Raw genomic sequence first — 19,718 nt, forward strand, 5'->3', positions numbered from 1 at the left:
GACAAAATATCTGTATAAGGGAGTGAGGACGGTAGACTCAGGTATGTACAATTGTGACAAGGGAGGTGAGAGGTATGTTGTTGTTTGGCAATGGTCCAGTTTAGAAAGTGACAGTGAGGAAGAGGGTGCAGCTCAGTGGTAGAACACCATGAGGCAGGGGAGGAGGGAGTGAGGGGATGGTAACAGCCATGCTTTAACTTCTTCTTGCAGTGCCGGGATCAAAGCCTCCTTCCATCCCAGTAAAATGACAAGAGCATGTGCATTGGTTCTCTTACATTTTTGGATATTCAAGATTGGTGGGAGAGCACAGGTACTTCCAGGAACCCTCCCTATTCCCAGCAGCAATGACTATGTCTTGGGGAGGGCACCATGCTGGTATCACTATTACATCTCTTGATAAATGTGCACACCTGCCTCATATATTGCTTCAGATAGATTTATCACTGAGCCACTTGCATGACTTACATACTGGAAATAGTTACCAACAATTTGTGGGATGAATGGCTTTGAAAAGGTGACAAAGATGTAAACAGGTATCCCACGATGCGCCTGGGACCTTCTTCAAGAATACAGAGCTTGGTATTGGCTTTCCCTCTGGCAGAGCAATCTTTTTCTGCTCTTGGTTTTTGTTTGTTTGTTTGTTTTTTCTTGACTTTTCAAAGAGATGGTCCATGTTCAAACAGATGGACTCACAACCACTCCCAAGTATACAAGAATAGGTAGCTGAAGGTTCTGAATTGCTAGAAGAATACTACTGTACACAACTGTTATGGTTTAAAACTGTATGTATTAAAAGGCTTGGTTTTCAAGGCAGCAGTATTCCAAGGCAGAACATTCAGGGGAGTGATTGTACTATACAGGTTCTGATCTAATCAGTGATCTAATCCAATGATAGGTTCAAAATCCAAGGAGATTATTGGGAGATAGTGGAACTATAGAAGGTGGAGCCTTGTTGAAGAAAGTGGGTCACTGGGGGCATGTCTCTGGAGGGCATGTCATGGCCCTGGTCCCTTCCTGTTAGGCTGCTCTGATTCCTGGCCTTCTGAAATAGGCAGCTCTGCCCTGCGATGCCTACCACTACACCTTGCCTGCCATGATGCTCTGCCTCATTGTAACCCCGAAAATCCAGAACTGGGCAGATGTGGATTGAAACCTCTGAAACTTGGAACCAAAATAAATCTTTTCTCCTTTGAATTGTTTCTCTGGGTTATTTATCAGAGCGACGAAAGTCTGGCTAACACAACCACTCCAAAAAGCACAAAACCATAATTCATTACCTCCTGAGAAGTGATACTAGGTCCTAGCTACCCACTTAGCCTCTCTGTGGCTCCATGGCTTGCTGAAAAGGATGAGGATCGGGTATCTACCACACAGCTGGGGGGGGGGGGGGGCTTCTGCTAAGAGGCCAGACTCATAATTGCCTTGGTTCCTCCGAACCTGTGTGAAGGAGGAGCAGTTTAAAGGGTGAGGAAACCAAAATCCAAAAAGATTACTACGATATTGGCTCCAGATCTCAGTTGCAAAAAAGGAGATGGGTTTCATCCCCAGTTGTCTATAGCCCCAGAAATTCACACTTCTCAGACTCCTAGGAGGTCTGGAAGCAAATGCTTTCTGGCCATACCATGTATAGCAAGCATTTCGTAAATCTCTTTCGAGTCTGTTTGATTCACCCAATATATTAATTATAAAGCTTGAGGCAATAAAAATTATTTTGATTGACCTGATAAAAGCAGAGATTTTTTAATTTAATGTCTCTGCCACAGTAATCCATCCAGGATGAACTCTGTGAAAACACTTCTCTGGCGAACTCCAGAGGCTCTTAAAAAGAGTGTTAAGTCACAGCTCACACTATGGCTACACTGGCCTATGGTCTGACCTGCCGTGAGAAATTTCCAGATACCGTACATGAGATCATCATAAAAAGGATTTTACTAGAAATAGGGGGCTGGCCCAGACCTTGTACGTGGGATTTAAATGGAGGCTCTGCTTCTGCCTACGGGAAATTGAGTCTCACTTTGTAGAATAAGACAATGCCGAGGACAAAGCCCCCAGTGGTGTCTTGATGGCAGTGCCCACAATGATGGCTTTGCTTCACTGTTGACCAGTGTCCATGACTGAGATCATAGAAGGGGTACAAGTAAATTACCAAGGAAAGAAAGCAAGCCTTGAGAGTTTGGGGATTTACCTGGGGGAGCCGACTCAGGAAAACCTCAATGGAAAAAATGAATAGAGGTCAGGAGCAAAGTTCATGAAGAAATGCAGGGGAAGTCGCAGAAGTAAGATGTGGGAATTCCAGTAACTCAAACCAGCAAAAGGAAAAGAAACAGGTGTCTATCCTACATGTCCACCACATGCTATTTCACTGGTTCAAAGAGCCTAGCCGCCATGCTCAGAAGAGTGAGAGCAGGCGTGCTAGGGGACATTAGTATGCTAAGGGACTTAATGATTAAATTATGTCTTATAGATATGGAAAATAAAGCCCCAAATCCATGGCAGGGTTGCCATCCCTGCTGCAATGTGCCTGTCTTTCCTGGACAGAAGGTCTGGTGGGACAGTCTGGCCACCATCAGTAACCCCTCTCCTGAGCTCTGGAGAGATGAGAACCATATCCCAGGTGTCCTGGGGAAAGAGGAAGCAGGCCAGAAGTTGATGCTTCTCCTGGCATGTGCATAAACGCATGGCCTCCCATTCTGAGCAGATGCTCAGGCTGCCTGCCAGGACCTGGTGTGCACAAGCGGGAGGCCATGTTCAATGTCCACTAGCTAGCTTGAGCTCCAGCCCCTGTTCTGCAGCTGTTTGTCCAGAGCCTGCTTGGTTGGGGTGTACAGCACCTGAAAAGAAATGGGGAGCCATAAGCAGAGCCCTCCAGGAAAAGATGTGCCTCTCCTAACCCTCTCACTTGTTCCCCCACCACCCTCCATGGCTGACAGTTCCTGTGTCCCTCTACAGGTCTGACATGTTTCCATGGCAACTGGAATCCTGGGCTCCAGCAGCCTCTGCTCTTGCCACCTGTTATTACTTCATCTCTCAAGTGTAAAGCATCTTAGCCTGGTACCACTTGGCTGTGCAGGCGCATCTTTAGAAGACAAAGTAAAGAAAGGGGGAGCGGGAAAGAGGGCGTGTGGAAAGGCTGCCCCGGGCTGCCCATAGAAAACACAGTGGACAGGAAAGGCTGGAGGAAGCAGCTTTGGAGACAGGGAGGGTGAGGAGGGAGAGCATCAACCAAATGTGCCTTCCCTTCAGAATCAGTGAGCAGGCCTCAGCTGGAGGCCACATCCACTACCTTCTCCCAGCCTTTAATGAGGGCTGTGGGAGGGGCAGGGGAGCGGGCAGCGAACAGGGAAGGCAAGGCAGCGGGGCAGAGATGGAAGCAGCCCGACGTGGAAGAGAGCCAGGAGAGGGTTAAAAGTGGTGTGATCAAGACTGTGGGGAAGGCTGGACCAGAGGGCAAGCAGAGCATCAAAGCCTCGATAAATGGCCTTAATTCTCATGCTTGCGCTCACCCGGCTCCTTACGTGTTTACTCATATAAATTATCCTCAAGGCTTGCCACCTTTTTCACTGCTTCCCTAGAATTGATGAAAAAATAAACCCCACAGATCCAAGGAATCAAAGTGTTGGGATTCCATTCAGGCTGGTGTGTGGCCACCTCCTGGCAATCAGCCCCTGCTTCTGGGCTCCGGGAAGAAGGCAAACAATGCCTTTCACCCTGGATGCGGAAAGACAGAGGATCCAGGAGCCCCTCGGGGGAAATGGACACCAAGGTCCATGTGACCTTTAGGCCATCAAGAGTCCTCTCTTCCCCTGCCATTTGGCCACCAAGCGCTGAGAACAATGTGAATGGCGGGTAAGGCTGGACAGGGGACAGCAACTGTTTGTAGCCCTGAGATTAGTCTGTCTGGAGAAGGGAAGGCCCAGGGCTGATTTAATAAGTCTTCAAGTTTATGGATGAGCCTGATAAATTGCCACACTCTATCGTCAAGGACAACATGAGACAACGTGAGCCGGAAGACAGCACATGCCACAGGGAAGCTAGACACAAGGTGCTAAGGAGTTAAAGGCAGGAGGGCTGGCATCTCTGAGGAGGCCTCGGCACACAGTGTGGAGGTGGGGATGGGGGTGGGGGAGTCCCTCAGAACGACTGCATACACCTGTCTAGAGCAGGCAATGTGTTAGAGGACTGTTTAATGTCCTTTTACGTCTATTACTTGAGGATTAGAATAGTGCAGAAGAAAAGACAGGAGAGGGGATTTATCCCAGCCCAAAGGGATGCAGGCTTTCATCCTTTAGTGTCTGCATCTCTTTCCCAATTAGCCAGGAGCTCCCTGAGGGCAGGAGCACTCCCTTTCTTCTCTGTGTTCCTGGCACCTGGCACATAAGATTGTCACCAAGCTGATCGTAAACAATGAGAGGATTGACACATATTCACAGAGGCCGGTTTTGTGGAGGGACAACGTGCCAGGCCAGGGTGATCTCCCCATCATCACCAACTCTGAACTCAGTCTGCAAAAGGACTCCCATTTTCTGGGCCCAACAGATTGAGAATAGAGTATTTAAAGAAAAAAGAAAAGGCTGGGCCTTGTGCTTCAGACCACAGGATTAGGAGAATACCAAGAGACTAGGAGACCAGAAGGCAGCAAAGCCCAGGCATGATGGCCCAAGCAGAAGGACACACCCAGAGGGGAGGGCAGGAGGCAGGTGACCGGAGACAGAAAGGTTTGCTGTATGGGACAGAAATAGTACTAAGGAAAAGAATTCAGTCAATGAACATGAGGCCCTCTTGTACAAGCATGAGGACCTGACTTCTGACTCCCAGAACCCACATGAAAAAGCCAGGTGTGGAGGTACATGCTTGTAATCTCAGCACCGGCAAGACAAAACATGGGTTAATCCCTGGGGCCCACTGGCCAGACAGCCTAGCCTAATCCAAGAGTTCCAGGCTAGTGAGAGGTCCTGTCTCAAAACACAAAGTGGAGGGCTAAGGGAGATGGCATGGTAGACAAAGCGGTTGCTGCACAAGCTTGGGGACCCCAGAGCTCATGTAAAAATCTGGGTGTGTCAGCATGAACCTGTAATCCTGGTACTGAGAGGCAGAGGCGGAGGATCCCAGGTCTCACTAGTCAGTTGTTAGGCCTGTAGCAGCACAATTCATCATGGGTAAGGGGGATGTGACAGAGGAAACCTATTCAACCCATGGCAATCAGGAAGCAAAGTGAGAGAGACAGGAAGCAGCAAGGGTCGCAATATCCCCTTTAAAGTCACCCCACACATACACCCAATGACCTATCTTCCTCCCACTATGTCCACCCCCATCCAAAGATTTGATCATTCCTCAGGCCTTCAACACACGAGCCTTGGAGGAACATTTCAGATCCAAACTGGCACACACAACTCTTGTGGGACACGTGGCAGCTCTGTCGCCTTATGCCACAGACATTTTCTGCTGACATTGCACTCTCTAATGACTTGACTCACTACATCTTCATCGCAGCCAGAAGATAGCATCATCGATGTTGTGCTATTCTGTCGATGGTACTTGAGGCACAAGAAGGCAAAGCAGCTTGTCCAAGGCAAAAGGTAATGACTAGCTTGGCACTGAACCCAGGCAGTGTGTCCTTGGGTAGCCCACCAAATACACCTTACCACAACATACAACCACGCCTTCAGGAAACTCAAGTCCAAGAATCTGGTAGTATACATAGGCAAGACATATATATGCATACACACACACACACACACACACACATATACACACACACAAACACATATACATACACACACACACATATATATATACACACACACATATACATACACACACACATATATACACACACACAAACACATAATACATACATACATACACACACACACACACACACACACACACACACACACTACTATTTTTAAAAGGCAGGGCTTCCCAAACTTTGCTATGAAAATCATTTGGGGAGGTTGCCAAAAGGGTTCAGGAGGTAAAGGTATCTGCCAAACCTGAAATCTGAATTTGAACCCTAGGACCCATATGATGGAAAAAGAGAATTCACTCCCACAAATTATCCTCTGACCTCCATGCATGTGCCACCACCACCCCCATGCACAAAATAAAATGAAATGAAAGTCACATAGAGAGTCCATTAAAATTCAAATTGGAGTTCATGGATCTAGGGAAGGGCCTGAACATGTCGCACAAGTTCTCCAGTAAGATGGCCAACCTTCAAGGTTTGCCTCTGACCAAGGATTTCCTGGGGGTCTAGATGACTGGTCACCATGGTCCCAGATGGTACCGGTGCTGCTGACCACACTCCAAGAAGCCAACATGAGGCCCTTGTGTGAGAAGCACAGATTGTGCACATGTGAGAGCTGTGATCTACTTTGTCCCTTTAAAAGACCACTCAGGCGTATAGCTCTTTGTCCTGTCACGACAAAAACTACATGAAACTCCTACTACATCACAACATGGTGTTTGGGGTGACCTAAATCTGTGTCCCCCAGCCACAGTCACTCCAGAATAAACTCCATCGTGTTCCCTTTCTGGTGAGGCTTGTATTTTTACACTGAAGAAGCAGTTAGTACATGTCAGTTGGGGATTTAGCTCAGTGGTAGAGCACTTGCCTGGTGAGCGCAAGGCCCCAGGTTCAATCCTCAGCTCCAAAAAAAAAAAAAGACCACTCAGGCTGCTCTGTGGAGAACAGACTACATGAGGCAAGAAGGCAGCAGGGGAATAGAGGAACAGGCATTGTAGTGACACATGACGGAGCCAGTGGTGGCCAGAAGAAGAGAATGAGACAGATGCGTATATATTGTTCAGGAACATCTGATATGGACGTGGAAAGAAAATAATAGCCGAAGATGCATTCTAAATTTTTCACATTTCATTATTTTTTTAAATGAAAAGAGTAAGTCTTTTTTTTTTTAAGCTAAGGAAATGGTGAGATACAAAGTAAAAAGAAAAAGGTTCAGGAAAATCACAAAATAGTGTAATGTTTGGCTTTTTTTTTTTTTAAACTATACTAAAACTTGCTTAGAGATTACAGACCCATTGAGACTCTGTAATGTGAAGGGCGAGGTCCATAAAACCATCACAAATAGCAAAAGTCATCAAAGATCTTTAAGAAATAAATGTGTCTGGTGTGGATCAAAGTGTATCCCCACATCCTCCTACGCCCAATGTGATGTTATTTGGAGCTGGGGTCTTTGGAAAGTAAATAGGTTTGGTAAAGTTGTGAGGATGAGGCCATCATGGTGGAAGTAGGGATAAGAGATCAGATAGTTCTCTTTCTCTCTGCCTGCACACATAGAGGGAAGGTTGTATGAGAACAGAGCAAGAGGGTGGCTGGTATATGCCAAGGATAATGCCCTAACAGGACACTAACTCTGCTGTCATCTTCGTCTTGAACCTCTATCTCTAGCATTGTGAGAATTCAATTTCTGTTGCTCCAGCCATTCAGTCTAGAATTCTGTTATGGCAGTCTTTGATGGCTAATCTTGGTTATCAACTTGATACATCTGAAAAGAGGGATCCGTAGTTGAGGAACTGCCTCCATGAGATTGACCTGTGGGCATATCTGTAGGCATTTTCTTGATTGGCAATTGCTATAGAAGAGCCCAGTCCACTGTGGGCAGTGTCTTCCCAAGGCAGGAATGCGTCTACTTCAATTTCTGCTTCAAGTGTTTGCTTGAGTTCTTGCTTGGGCATCATTCTCAATGATTGTCTCTAATTTTCAAGCAAAAATAAAACTTTTATTCCCCAAGTTGGTTTCAGTCAGTGTTTTACCACAGCAACAGAGAGCAAACTGTGATGGCTGGTTTTTAGGTCAACTTGACCCAAGCTAGAGTCATTTTAGAAGAAGAAATCTCAATTGAGAAAATGCCTCCACCAGATTGGCCAGTGGGCAAGTCTTTGGTCTATTTCCTAAGTGATAATCAATCAATAATGATTGATATGGGAGGGCCTAGATCACTGTGGGCAGTGCCACACCTGGGCTGGTGATCCTGGGTATTATGAAAAAGAAGGCTGAGCAGGACATGAGGAGCAAACCACCCCTCCATGGCCTCTGCTTCAGTTTCTGCCTCTGGGGTTCTGCCTTGCCTGAATTCCTGCCCTGGTTTCCCCAAGCAATGGACCGTTAACTGAAAATGTAAGATGAAATAAACCACCTCCTCCCCAAGTTCTTTTTGGCATGGTGTTTTATCACAGCAACAGAAAGCTAACTGAGACACGCGCTAATAGGCAGCATGATCTAACAAAGACGTGGCCTGTTAATGCAGTCCTCGCTTCCGAAAACCCGCTGTGTAATGAGGTGTAGCTGACAGGTGGAAAAGGACGTCATCAGTAGGTCCATGAGAAAGATCCAGGAGCCTAGACTCGGGACCCCTCACTTGGGATTCCAGTGTCCTGACAGAGCTGAATGGTGTCCAAGCCATCCTCACCTCAGCTTTCTAACTCGCTGGGTACGTTGAAACAAGTTACTCAAGCCTCTCCGACCCTCCATTTTCTCCTCCGTAAAATGAGAATTCTAGCACATGCCACTTGGACTTGTGAGCATTACTTGAGATGATGTGTGAAAACTGCCAGGTACCTAATAGGTCTCCCATCACGTCTTCCCCCCCCGCTTTCCCCTCCTCCTACGTGCAGAATCATTTCATTTCTGATGAGACGGGAGAAAAATCAAAGGCCCAAACAAGCAAGCTTTCGCAGGAGACAGAGATAAACTCACGAATCTACATTCATGCCACATCCACAGCAATGTCATCTGGTCTTCAGGTGCTTCTGGGCAAGAGAGCAGCCACCTCAGAGGGTTATGGTAATGAGTGGATGAGCCAACCACAGCCGAGCGCTGTGTCTGTGACACTTGAGATATGCTAGCAAGTGCCACTGTTGTCACCAACGCTGCTCAGTCTGGAGAATTCCTCAAGTCCTGAACATCCCATATAATTATGACAGAAATGTGAAAGAAATCATAGAGGCGCAGACAAAGTCAGCATGTGACTCGTCAGCCCCAGGAAAGTGGCCTGGTGAATACAGGAGGGCCCCCTTGACTGGATTCCATGTCACCTCTTTCTCTTGCCAGGTTTCATGCAGCCATCTTATTCCCCAGTTTCCCTAGAAGTGCTCCAAGGACAATGACTGAGGTGGTTTGAACACTTATGGCCCCCATAGACTCATGTGTTTGAATGCTTGGCCCATAGGGAGCGGAGCTATTAGGAGGTGTGGCCTTGTTGGAGTAGGTGTGTCCTTGTTGGAGGAAGTGTGTCACTGTAGGGGCAGGTTTTGAGGTCTCATATGCTCGAGCTATGTCTAGTGTGAGACACAGTATGTCCTCCTGCTGCCTGCAGATAAAGATGTAGAACTCTCAGCTCCTTCTCCAGTACCATGTGTGTCTGCATGCTGCCATGCTTCTCACCACAATGATAATGGACAAAACCTCTGAAACTGTAAGCCAGCCCCCAATTAAATGATTTCCTTTATAAGAGTTGTCATGGTTATGGTGTCTCTTCACAGCAATAGAAACCCTAACTAAGACAATGACCATATGTTGTTCCAGATGGGAGGCATATATATATATATATCCCCCATAACTGGGCACACATACAGTAAGGGCTCCATAAATACTTGGGTTTTGCTTGTACAGAAGAATCAGAACCAAGTCTAAGATTTAGCAAAGGACATGCTGGGGTCAGGTCAGGCTCTGATAATTTCCATGGATGCTAAATTAGCATCAGAATGTCAGAAAAGTCCCCTCATGTTGCCCCAGATAGAGCCTCTGACTCAGATTAACCATCTGCAGTCACAGACATGCTCTGCTGGTCCACATAGGGCAGGAATGGGACATGGCTACTGACAATGAACAGGTTTAGTGCCGATCCCATACCCCTTCATCTCATTGAAGACACACAGCAAGCCCATGAGACTAGGGTGGTTATCTCCATGTTACAGATGAGGTAACTAATGGGAGGGAGGTGTCCGCAGCTGACCCATATTCCCAGAGCAGTGGGTAGCAGGTTGACAAGGTCGTGAATCACACCCCGGACCCATCAATTCCAACACCGACACCATCCTCTCAGGCACAGGGCTGAGAAATTATCTCCAGGTACTTACACCTCCAAGCAACCCATTAGGCTTCCTGCTTTGTAGCCTGCAAATCCTGTAAATCATAATTCAGCAGAAGACCATCTGTTGCTAATTTTCAGATTTGCTCTTTGGGACAGTAGGAGGGGAGAAAGAGGATGACTTCCTCAAAAAGAGCTTCACTAGGCTGGAGAGATGGCTCAGAGGTTAAGAGCACTTCCTGAGGTCCTGAGTTCAATTCCCAGCAACCACATGGTGGCTCACCGCCATCTGTAATGAGATCTGGTGCCCACTTCTGGCCGGCAGTCATACATGCTGTATACATAATAAATAAATCTTTAAAAAAAAAAAAAAAAAAAGCTACACATCTGGTTTTGCCTCACCTTCTCTATAACCAGAGCTGACATACCAGTACCAAGCTCACTAAGTGGTAGGCTAAATGGGCTATGATAGCTTTTCAGATACCCTTCAGAGATACCCAAGATTTCCAAGCACATTTCCAAGATGTTCTTCATCTCCTGAAGCCTGTGCTAGCTGCTCCTGGGTCTATGACAGAGGACAAGCATGTCAGAAGACAAACATCTGCGAGACTTTTCCCAGCAGTGTGGCAATGACATCATGTACTGCTCTTAGGTAATTTGCACATTATCAGACTAATTTCCAGATTATCTAATCAGCAGCCATTACCCTTAATCAATTTGGCTCTCCCTTTACAGTTCCACAAAGTACACCCTGCCCTCCACAGCAGACTAGCTCTGGGCATTTTCCTCTAAAGAGTGACAGAAAGGGAAACTTAATTCTGAACCAACATGTGACCACTGCCCAGGAGTCTGACCTCCAGGGACCTAGGACATCCCAACTTCAATTACATGGGCCTGAAAAGCAAACTTGAGATCAATTTTATAGAGCAGCATTTTTAAATATTTCCTTCTTAAGAACTTCAAGTTTGGTTTGAAAGCATTTATTTATGCTTCTAAATAGGAGAGTTATTAAATAAAAATGGACTTCTTTTTAAATCCTTCCTTTCCTTCTAGGAATGGCTCTGATGATAAAGACTCTGCAACATGACATGGAAGATGCCTCCATCTGCGGACTCTTTTCTCATTCAGCCCTGACTTCAACACTACCGTGAGATCCAGGTATCAACTATATGAACATGGCCATTCTGTCTCAGACAGACCTCCTTGCCTACATCCATTCTGAAACCTGGTGTCTTCTCCCTCCTGAATATTCTTCCTTGCTTTTCAAGGGCCAACCTGAACATCCCCTCCTTAGCGAACTCTTTCAAAACCTTATGATGCAGTGGTTCTTAAGCCTCAGCATACACCAGAACACCCCTTGTGCTGGTTCCTACCCCGGGACTCTCTGCTGGTGGAGTCTGAGACTCTCCATGCCCAGTGAATCAGCAAGTAAGGCTAATGCCCCACCAAGAGCACCCCTGTCCCACAACATGGAACACATACAGTGACTCTGAGCCTTAGGCAAAACCTTTGTACAATGATCCATTATGCACTCTCACCAAAGACTGAGTTCCTCAAAGATGGGGCCAAATCTTAGTCACACTTCTGCTTCTCAGCTTCAATACTTAGTCAGCATTCGGTGCATAGGTACCAAATTTGGGGATAGAGAGATGCGTGAATGATTGGGGGGATGCATGGATGGGGGATGGATGGATGGATACATGGATGGATACATGGATGGATGGATGCACAGGTGGGTAGGTGGGTGGGTGGGTAGATGGATGATGGATGAATGAATGGATGGATAGATGCATGTATAGATGGATTGTGGGTAGATGCATGGATGTGTGGATGATGGATGGATAGATACATGGATGGATGGATGCACAGGTGGGTAGGTGGGTGGATAGATGGATGATGGATGGATGAGTGGATAAGTGGATGGATAGATGAGTGAATGGATGGATAGATGCATGTATAGATGGATTGTGGGTAGATGCATGGATGGATGGATTGATGCATGTATAGATGGATTGTGGGTAGATGCATGGATGGATGGATGATGGATGGATGGGTGGGTGAGTGGGTAGATGGATGATGGATGGGTGGGTGGGTAGGTGGGTGAGTGGATAGATACATGGATGGACAGTTGGTTGGATGGCTAGTTGCACTGATGGATGGATTCAATAAATGAATGAATGGACAGCACAAATTTATTTACATCATCTTTCTACTTAAATCCAAGACTTTGATCTCATCCCTACCCCAAAAAGTATCCTGAAAACAACATCTTTAGTGGATTCCAGTTGTGCAGAGAAAGCAAAAGGAGCTTTAAAAGATTTTTGAAATTGTGGGCCTGGGTCATTGAGATTCTGAATGTTAGTCTTGCTAACTAAAGTTTCTCTAAAAGAACCACCAAGAGAGCAACAAAATGTCACTCACACTCAGAGTCCTGATCAAACCACCCCTCCTTGGATTCATGTATACCCATAACTATATGTAGGCATAACTATATAGAGATGAAGGTGGTCAGAGAAACTGAGGGAAAAGAAGACCTAGTCTCATCCGGGGAGAAGGACAGCAGCCCAATGGAGAAGACCCCATCAGAAAAGTCATCTCTCCCCAGGAGGGCGGTCTAAGCTCCCAGCCTTCTAGCCACTCATCTGCCATTGAGATAGAGAGCCTCAAACACAGAGCAAAGGAGGCAAACCTACAGGGAAGAAACACAGAAATGAACACTCAGGAGAAAATGAGAGAGTGGGAGAGGAACAAAGGCAGGAATGTACACACACACACACACACACACACACACACACACACACACACACCCCGCGAGGGACAGGAGGACAGCAGGGTGGCAGTCCACTGCTGAGCTGGCCGTGCAGGGCAGCGAGGGCTGGGGGAAGGGAAGGTCAGTGCTGACTCCAGCTGGCCACTCTCCACCCTTTCAGTTAAAAAGTGGCAGGTATGGGGATGAGCCGTGGGCTCTGCTAAGGACGCAGTTGAAGGCCATGGAGCAAGGGACAGCAGGAGTAGTAGAGTCAATAGGTCTCAATGGCTGCGGGTGGTGCGAGCCAGTTGCCTGCAGCCCTGCATACTCCTGTAGATGTGGGGTTCTTTTTCTGTGGCCGCAGCCTGGGTCACCCTGCAGCTCTACTAAAGGGAATGTCAGCATTTCCACTTGCCAGCCTCCAGACTTTCTCCTGGGGGAGCTACAGATTAGCCTCCCGGATTAAGCTCTCCCGCCTCCCTCCCTCCCTCGATCTGGAAGCCTGGCTGGGGGAGGACCACGATGCTGCTGAGCCCTCAGGATGCTGCTGAGCTGTCACTTTCAGTTCACCATGCAGCCCCGGTGGCATTTAGGGGCAGTGTGGATGGGAGCCCACTCCAAGCCCCAAACAGTGAGAGCAGCTAATGACTGGGTGTTAATGATGCCAGCAATTAGTGCTCACAGGAAAATGGCGGGGGTCTGCCCACCAGGGGCATGTGGGAGGAAGTAGAGCGCACATTCGGAGCAGCAAGCAAATCGGTAGTGTGTGTGGCCCACAGAAGCCAGGGCAAAGCAGCTGCCACTGGGTTTGTCTGGAGAAACTGGGGCTAGGGGAAGATGGCTTCTCCAGACACCAAGAGCTTGTCTGCTGTACCCACTTCCCTGTGGGTGAAATTCAGGCTGGGCACGGAGTCTGCAGAGATGAAGTTGGGAGAAGACACCACAAAAAGAAAATTAATTAAAATAGGGGTGTTTCTGGAAACTGTCTTTGTATGAGGAGGACCTAGATTAGCCCACAAATGGCTATTCCTTTCTGGTCAGTCAAGTGGTGCTTTGAGAAGAAGTCAGTGTCTCATCAGCAGAGTGAGAACGGAAGGAGAGATGAAGGAGAGATGAAGGAGAGGAACTGGAGCATGTGGCTCACTCACAAGCCCACAGATGATGAAGGCGAGCATGGGACATGTCTCCGTGTAGAAAAAGGAAAGGCACAGTTTCTTTACTAAGCAAGCCCATGTGATCTCTCAGGGACAACACCTAAGGAGCTGATAATTTCACATTTGAGGTCCCAGTAGATAAAGCAAAGAATGCCAGTGTTGGCCACAGCAGCCTGCTTGGAGGGGACTTCAGAAATGGTTGGGGGAAGAGACTGTCTCCTTCCACCATTGTTGCCAAGACTTTGCACATGTACACACACACACACACACACACACACACACACACACACACACATACACATGTGTGCAAACCCACCACTCACTATGGACACTCTAGGAGAGGTAGAGAAAACACAACACAAAGGAAAAGCCATCAAAACACTATAAAATAGGATGCCTGTACACAGGAACAAATGGCCAGGCATTGAGGAAATGCAAGAGGTAAGCTAGCACCCGAGGAGTGAGAAAGAATGCTAACAGACACTTAGGAGAGAGAATGAATCACTAATCTGTGCTTCCCAGACAACACCGAAAGCCAAAGATCGTCTCCAGCCTCTTCCTGGTCAGTAGCAACAGCTCCTTGTGACTTCCTAGACACTCAGACCAGAGAAGGGAAAGAAAAGAGGGAGGGGCATGGCATTGTCAGCTCCTCAGTACAGATAGACCTTCTTCCCTGACAGAAAAGGAGAGCTCTCCCAAAGGGCAGACAGAGAGCCGGGTGTCACAGATACTCAGGATCTGGTGCAGGAAGAGTGAAGCCACCCTCCTCCTCCAGGCCTGCTTCCCAGATTCTGCCCAGATGGCAATAGGAGGTGAGAAAACAAGGGTCTGTCACATTAAAAGCTTGAACCCTCAGAGTTGGAAACAAATTAATGTCACAGAATGCATTCCCCCAACTCCAGATTCCTGTATTGAAACTTAACCTCTAGTGCTTTGGCATTTGGCTCTGCTGAAGATAGAGATAGATAAAAAAAGTAATCAAAGTGCTCCCTGTTCTTGCCTAGTTTCCAGACCTTACATGGGGTGGCTCACAACCACCTGTAACTCCAGCTTCAGGGATCTGATGCCCTCTTCTGGCCTCCACAGGCACTGCACTCACGTGCACATACACAGACACACCTATATACATGATTTAAAATGAAAATAAATCCAAAGGAGAAGGAGGAGGGGAGAGAGAAGGAGGAGGAGGAGGAGGAGGAGGAGGAAGAGGAGGAGAAGGAGAAGAAGAAGAAGAAGAAGAAGAAGAAGAAGAAGAAGAAGAAGAAGAAATGGAGAAAAAGAAAATAATGAAAATGAAGAGACAAAGTTAAATGAGGTCATTGAGCTGGGGAGACAGCTCAGCTGGTAAAGTGGTTGTCATGAAGACATGAGGACCTGCATTTAGACCCCCGCCCCCCCCCCCAGAACCCATGCAAAAAGATGGAAATAGCTATGCGCGTCTACAATTCCAGAGCTGGGGAGGCAGAGTCAAGTGACCTCTGGAGGTCTCCACAGCCAGTCTTACCAAATCAGTGAATTTCATGATCAGTGAGAGACTCAGTCTCAAAAAGTAAGGTGAAAACCAACTGAGAACACATGCAAGTGTGACAACAGACAGACAGACACACAGACACAGACACAGAGACACACACACACACACACACACACACACACACACACAATATGCAGCTATTAGGGTGGGTCCTGATCCAGTCTTCCCGGTGGCCTTCTAAGAAGAGGTCATGTGGACACAAAACAAGACCCTAGAACGTGTGAACAGAGAGAAAAGGGCAGAGCTGCCAGAGAACAGCCATTTACAAGCCAAAGCGAGGGGTATCTGGAAGCCAACACAGACAATGCCTTGACCTTGGCTTCTCAGGCCTCCAGAACCATGAGAAACTAACTGCTGTAGTTTAAGACTCCTGGTCTGAGGTATTTTGTTGTGTCAGCCACAGTACACTAATAGAGAAGAAGGCAGCATAACCAGTGAACCTGGGGCTCAGGCCAGGAAGAACCACACAAATCTAAACACAGGTCTTGGCTGGGGTGTGTTCATGGTTTCGGATATTTGGTGAAAGTGCCCATCTGGCATCAGTCAGATACACTGAGATACTCAACCACACAGGAGTCACCTTTAAATTTGGAATCCAGGGACTTTTAAAGAGTCGGATTCTTTGTTTACTTTAAGAATATACACCAGGGCTGGAGAGTGAGCTCCGTGGTTGAGAGTACTTGCTGCCCTTCCACAAGACCCAGGTTCGATTCCCAGCGCTCACATGGCAGCTCACAACCACCTGTCACTTCAGTCCCAGGGATCCGATGCAGTTTTCTGACCTCAGCAGGCACTGCCCATGCATGTAGTATACATGCATGCAAAATGTTCATATACATGAAATAATAAACTGAATCCAAATGAAAAAAGGTTTTAAATATATATACCAACAAATTGTATAAACAAAGCAAAACCCCACATCATATGTCCACAAACACCCCACCCTCCAGTGATCTCAGTATGACCCAGACCTTGAAGCAAGCTCAACAGATTCCATGACCACATCCTGTTTGGGGGGCTTTGTCATCCCAGAAACCATAATGGATGGGAGAGAGCCAGTCGATTGGTGAATGCCTAGCCCCCTTTTGATTCCTAATTCATAGCTGCAAGTTGAAGGAGGAGAGAAAGACTAGACGCACGAATCTGCAGAATCACTTTCAGTCTGTCAGCCCAAGTGATGTATCCATCCAGACGGCAGGATGGATACCCTAAGTAGTGACCCATACAGGAAAACCATAGCAATCAACCAGCAAACATCAGTCACTCCCAACAGCGGTGAGCGGCTCTTCTGATGCCAAGGGAAAAGATAGACAGGTCTGGCCTGTGACAGTGGCCAGGTGAGGACACTCCCCTTCTGCTGGACACTTACTGGAGACAAGGCTGATCACATGAGTTCTGACCTGCTTATTCTTGTTCTTTTTTTTTTTTTTTTTTTTTAATTTTTATCCTGGCATGATCGGATACCAGATGGCCTGGAAATTGAACCCAGGACCTCTGGAACATCAGTCAGTGCTCTTAACCATTGAGCCATCCCTCTCCTCTCTGATCTGCTTATTCTTAACTGGGTGCTCAGCTCAGCCACAGGTGTGGTGGCTGGCTGGGCTTAGACTCAACTTACTACAGAACATCAAACCCCACCAGTTGTGACTGCCAGAAGACACCAGAGTGGAAAGAAAAAGATTGTTCCCCACACTCCCTGCCCTATCCCTCACTCCCCAACCTTACAAGCAGGAACTCACGTCTGTGGTTCTCATTTCTGTGGTTGGGCGGGGACCGGGTGTCCTGGTCCTGGGCTTCATCCCCCTCCTCGCTGGCCAGATGAGTGTGGGCATAGTGGTAGCTGAGGCCCGGCCGATTCTTGTAGCGTTTGCCACAGACTAGAGAGGAAAAGAGAAGAAGTGATGGGCAACGTCAGCAAACTTGTGTGGTCACTCTTACACTTCAGGGCAACAGTCCCCAGCTATCCACACCAGAGCCAGGCTTCCCCTTAAAAGTACCCCCTTACCCTCAGACCCACACCACTGTAACCACATGACTCCCGTACACAAAAAGAGGTATAAGAGCACAGAGATTAAGGGTTGTGTGAGCTCTCCTATCCTGCCTTCGAGACCCTGGGCAAGTCAGTGAACTACCCCACACCTCCTTTGCTTTAGAAACAAAATGGGGATGATAGCAGTACTACCTCACTAACCATACACACACAGCACAGGGTACTTAGGCAAGCACTGTTGGACTGTGTTTGTTACAGCGCTAGGTATGCTAGGCAAGTGCTCCATCACTGAGCCATACTCCCAGGCTTAACAAGGCACTTCAGATGGTACTGAGCACACAGAGAGGAGGATTATCATCATAACTTTGCATTCAGCTAACACCAGAAGCCTATCCAGTCCCCGACGTCTTATGTCACCAACGAGGTAAATGAGGCCCAGCAGCACTGGGACGAACATGGAGCACATCAGTGGACGAGCCACCCGAACCCAGGTCTCCTGGATTCCTCTGCAGTGCCCCATCTGCTACTCTGCGGTTCATTCTGTACAACATGGCAAATTTTCTGTGCACCACCCTGTGACTTATGCGGGGAGAATGCGTTCTACTCTCGCCACAGACACAATGAGATGGAGACGTCCTGGTTGCTTTAGTAGCTTGTGACCTCAATGCTCCCGTTAGCCTCTGGCACCCCAGACTTGCTTCAAATGAGACAAAAAGGCAACTAGTAACACTAATATGGCATCTTGGAGGCAAGAATAAGGGGTGACTCGGTACACTGGATGCATCTAGAGAACAAAAGTGACCTCAGGTCAGACCACCAGCCATGCCTCCCCACACTCAGCCCAGACCTCAGGCTTGGGGATGGGGTTGCCAAGAACAGAGGCTTCAGGGTCTTCACGGTGAAATTGTGACCCCCAAATGCTCATCCTTCTCTCCCTCCCAAATGCTCATCCTCCTCTCCCTCCCAAATGCTCATCCTCCTCTCCCCCCAAATGCTCATCCTTCTCTCCCTCCCAAATGCTCATCCTTCTCTCCCTCCCAAATGCTCATCCTCCTCTCCCCCCAAATGCTCATCTTCCTCTCCCTCCCAAATGCTCATCCTTCTCTCCCTCCCAAATGCTCATCCTTCTCTCCCTCCCAAATGCTCATCCTTCTCTCCCTCCCAAATGCTCATCCTTCTCTCCCTCCCAAATGCTCATCCTTCTCTCTCTCACAAATGCCCATCTTCCTCTCCCTCCCAGCAGGCCAAGCCAGAGAGGACTCTGCTGGAGCACTGTGGGTTGGGCTGGTTCTAAGGGACTCTCTCTTCTCCCAGATCACTAGCACCAGAGAGTATAAATGTTTCATAAAGAGGAAGAGCAAGACTTCAGCATCGGACCTGGGTTCAAATCCCAGTTCCAGGTGTCCAAATTCAGTGACTGTAACCTTCACTCTATGGAGAAGAGCAGTTAGGTACTGCCGAATGGACTCCTCACAGCTTGTCTTTTCCTATCAGATTCTCCTGGGCTTAGCAAAAATAGATGCAACATCTCCTCTCCCTTATTTAAGTAAACTACTTCTAAGTAGCGAAATTCATTTTGAGTAATAGCCAGGTTGATAGCTTTAAATGGCAGAATCGGGCCTCTCCTATTTTTATGAAGTTGGATCTAGGGTTTCACTGTTTTTGAATGATGTTATAGCTACTTTTTAACTTTATTAAATCTAAGCAGTTCCTAATATTCCTGTCTTAGAGTCTTATTATAGGAGAGTTTTGTCGACTGCCTTTTAAGCATCTCTAATACGTGGATTTTCTTTGGCTTGTGGATATGGTGAATTAGGTTGGTTTCCTAATATTTCCTATTATCGAACTATTTCTGCATTCCTAGGACACGCCCCATTTGGTCAGAGTGTATTATTCATTTGATATAATGCTGGATTCAACTCTATAATATTACATCTGAACTCAGACTCATAGAGCTATAATTTTTAACTATCTTTATCAGAGTTTCAATTTTATAGTTATGTCAACTTCCAAAAACGAATGGGCAAGTTTTGCTATGTGAAATTGGACAAGGCACATAATCTCTCTGTGCCTTTTTTCTGGAAATGAAGATAGTAATACTTACTTTGGAGGTTAATTGAAATATCGTAAATAGCATTTGTAAAGAATCTCACCCAGTCTAACATAGTAGATATTCAATAAATGGTAGGTAATGGACAAGACACACCAGTCTTGTTCATCACATCTTAAGGGTTGGACTCCC

At 47.1% G+C, this 19,718-nt stretch overlaps 1 protein-coding gene across 2 annotated transcripts in view; it reads right to left on the reverse strand.

The window, feature by feature from the left end:
• Dpf3 (double PHD fingers 3) overlaps positions 1 to 19,718 on the reverse strand; it is a 314,556-nt gene that overhangs the window by 92,695 nt on the left and 202,143 nt on the right. For both annotated transcript variants that reach the window (XM_036205812.1, XM_036205813.1), the window contains exon 7: positions 17,226 to 17,363. In XM_036205812.1, the coding sequence (XP_036061705.1) occupies positions 17,226 to 17,363 (138 nt within the window). The remainder of the gene's footprint in view (positions 1 to 17,225; positions 17,364 to 19,718) is intronic.

The sequence above is a fragment of the Onychomys torridus genome, chromosome 14 (genome assembly GCF_903995425.1).
Source record: "Onychomys torridus chromosome 14, mOncTor1.1, whole genome shotgun sequence".
NCBI classification, from domain to species: Eukaryota; Metazoa; Chordata; class Mammalia; order Rodentia; family Cricetidae; genus Onychomys; species Onychomys torridus.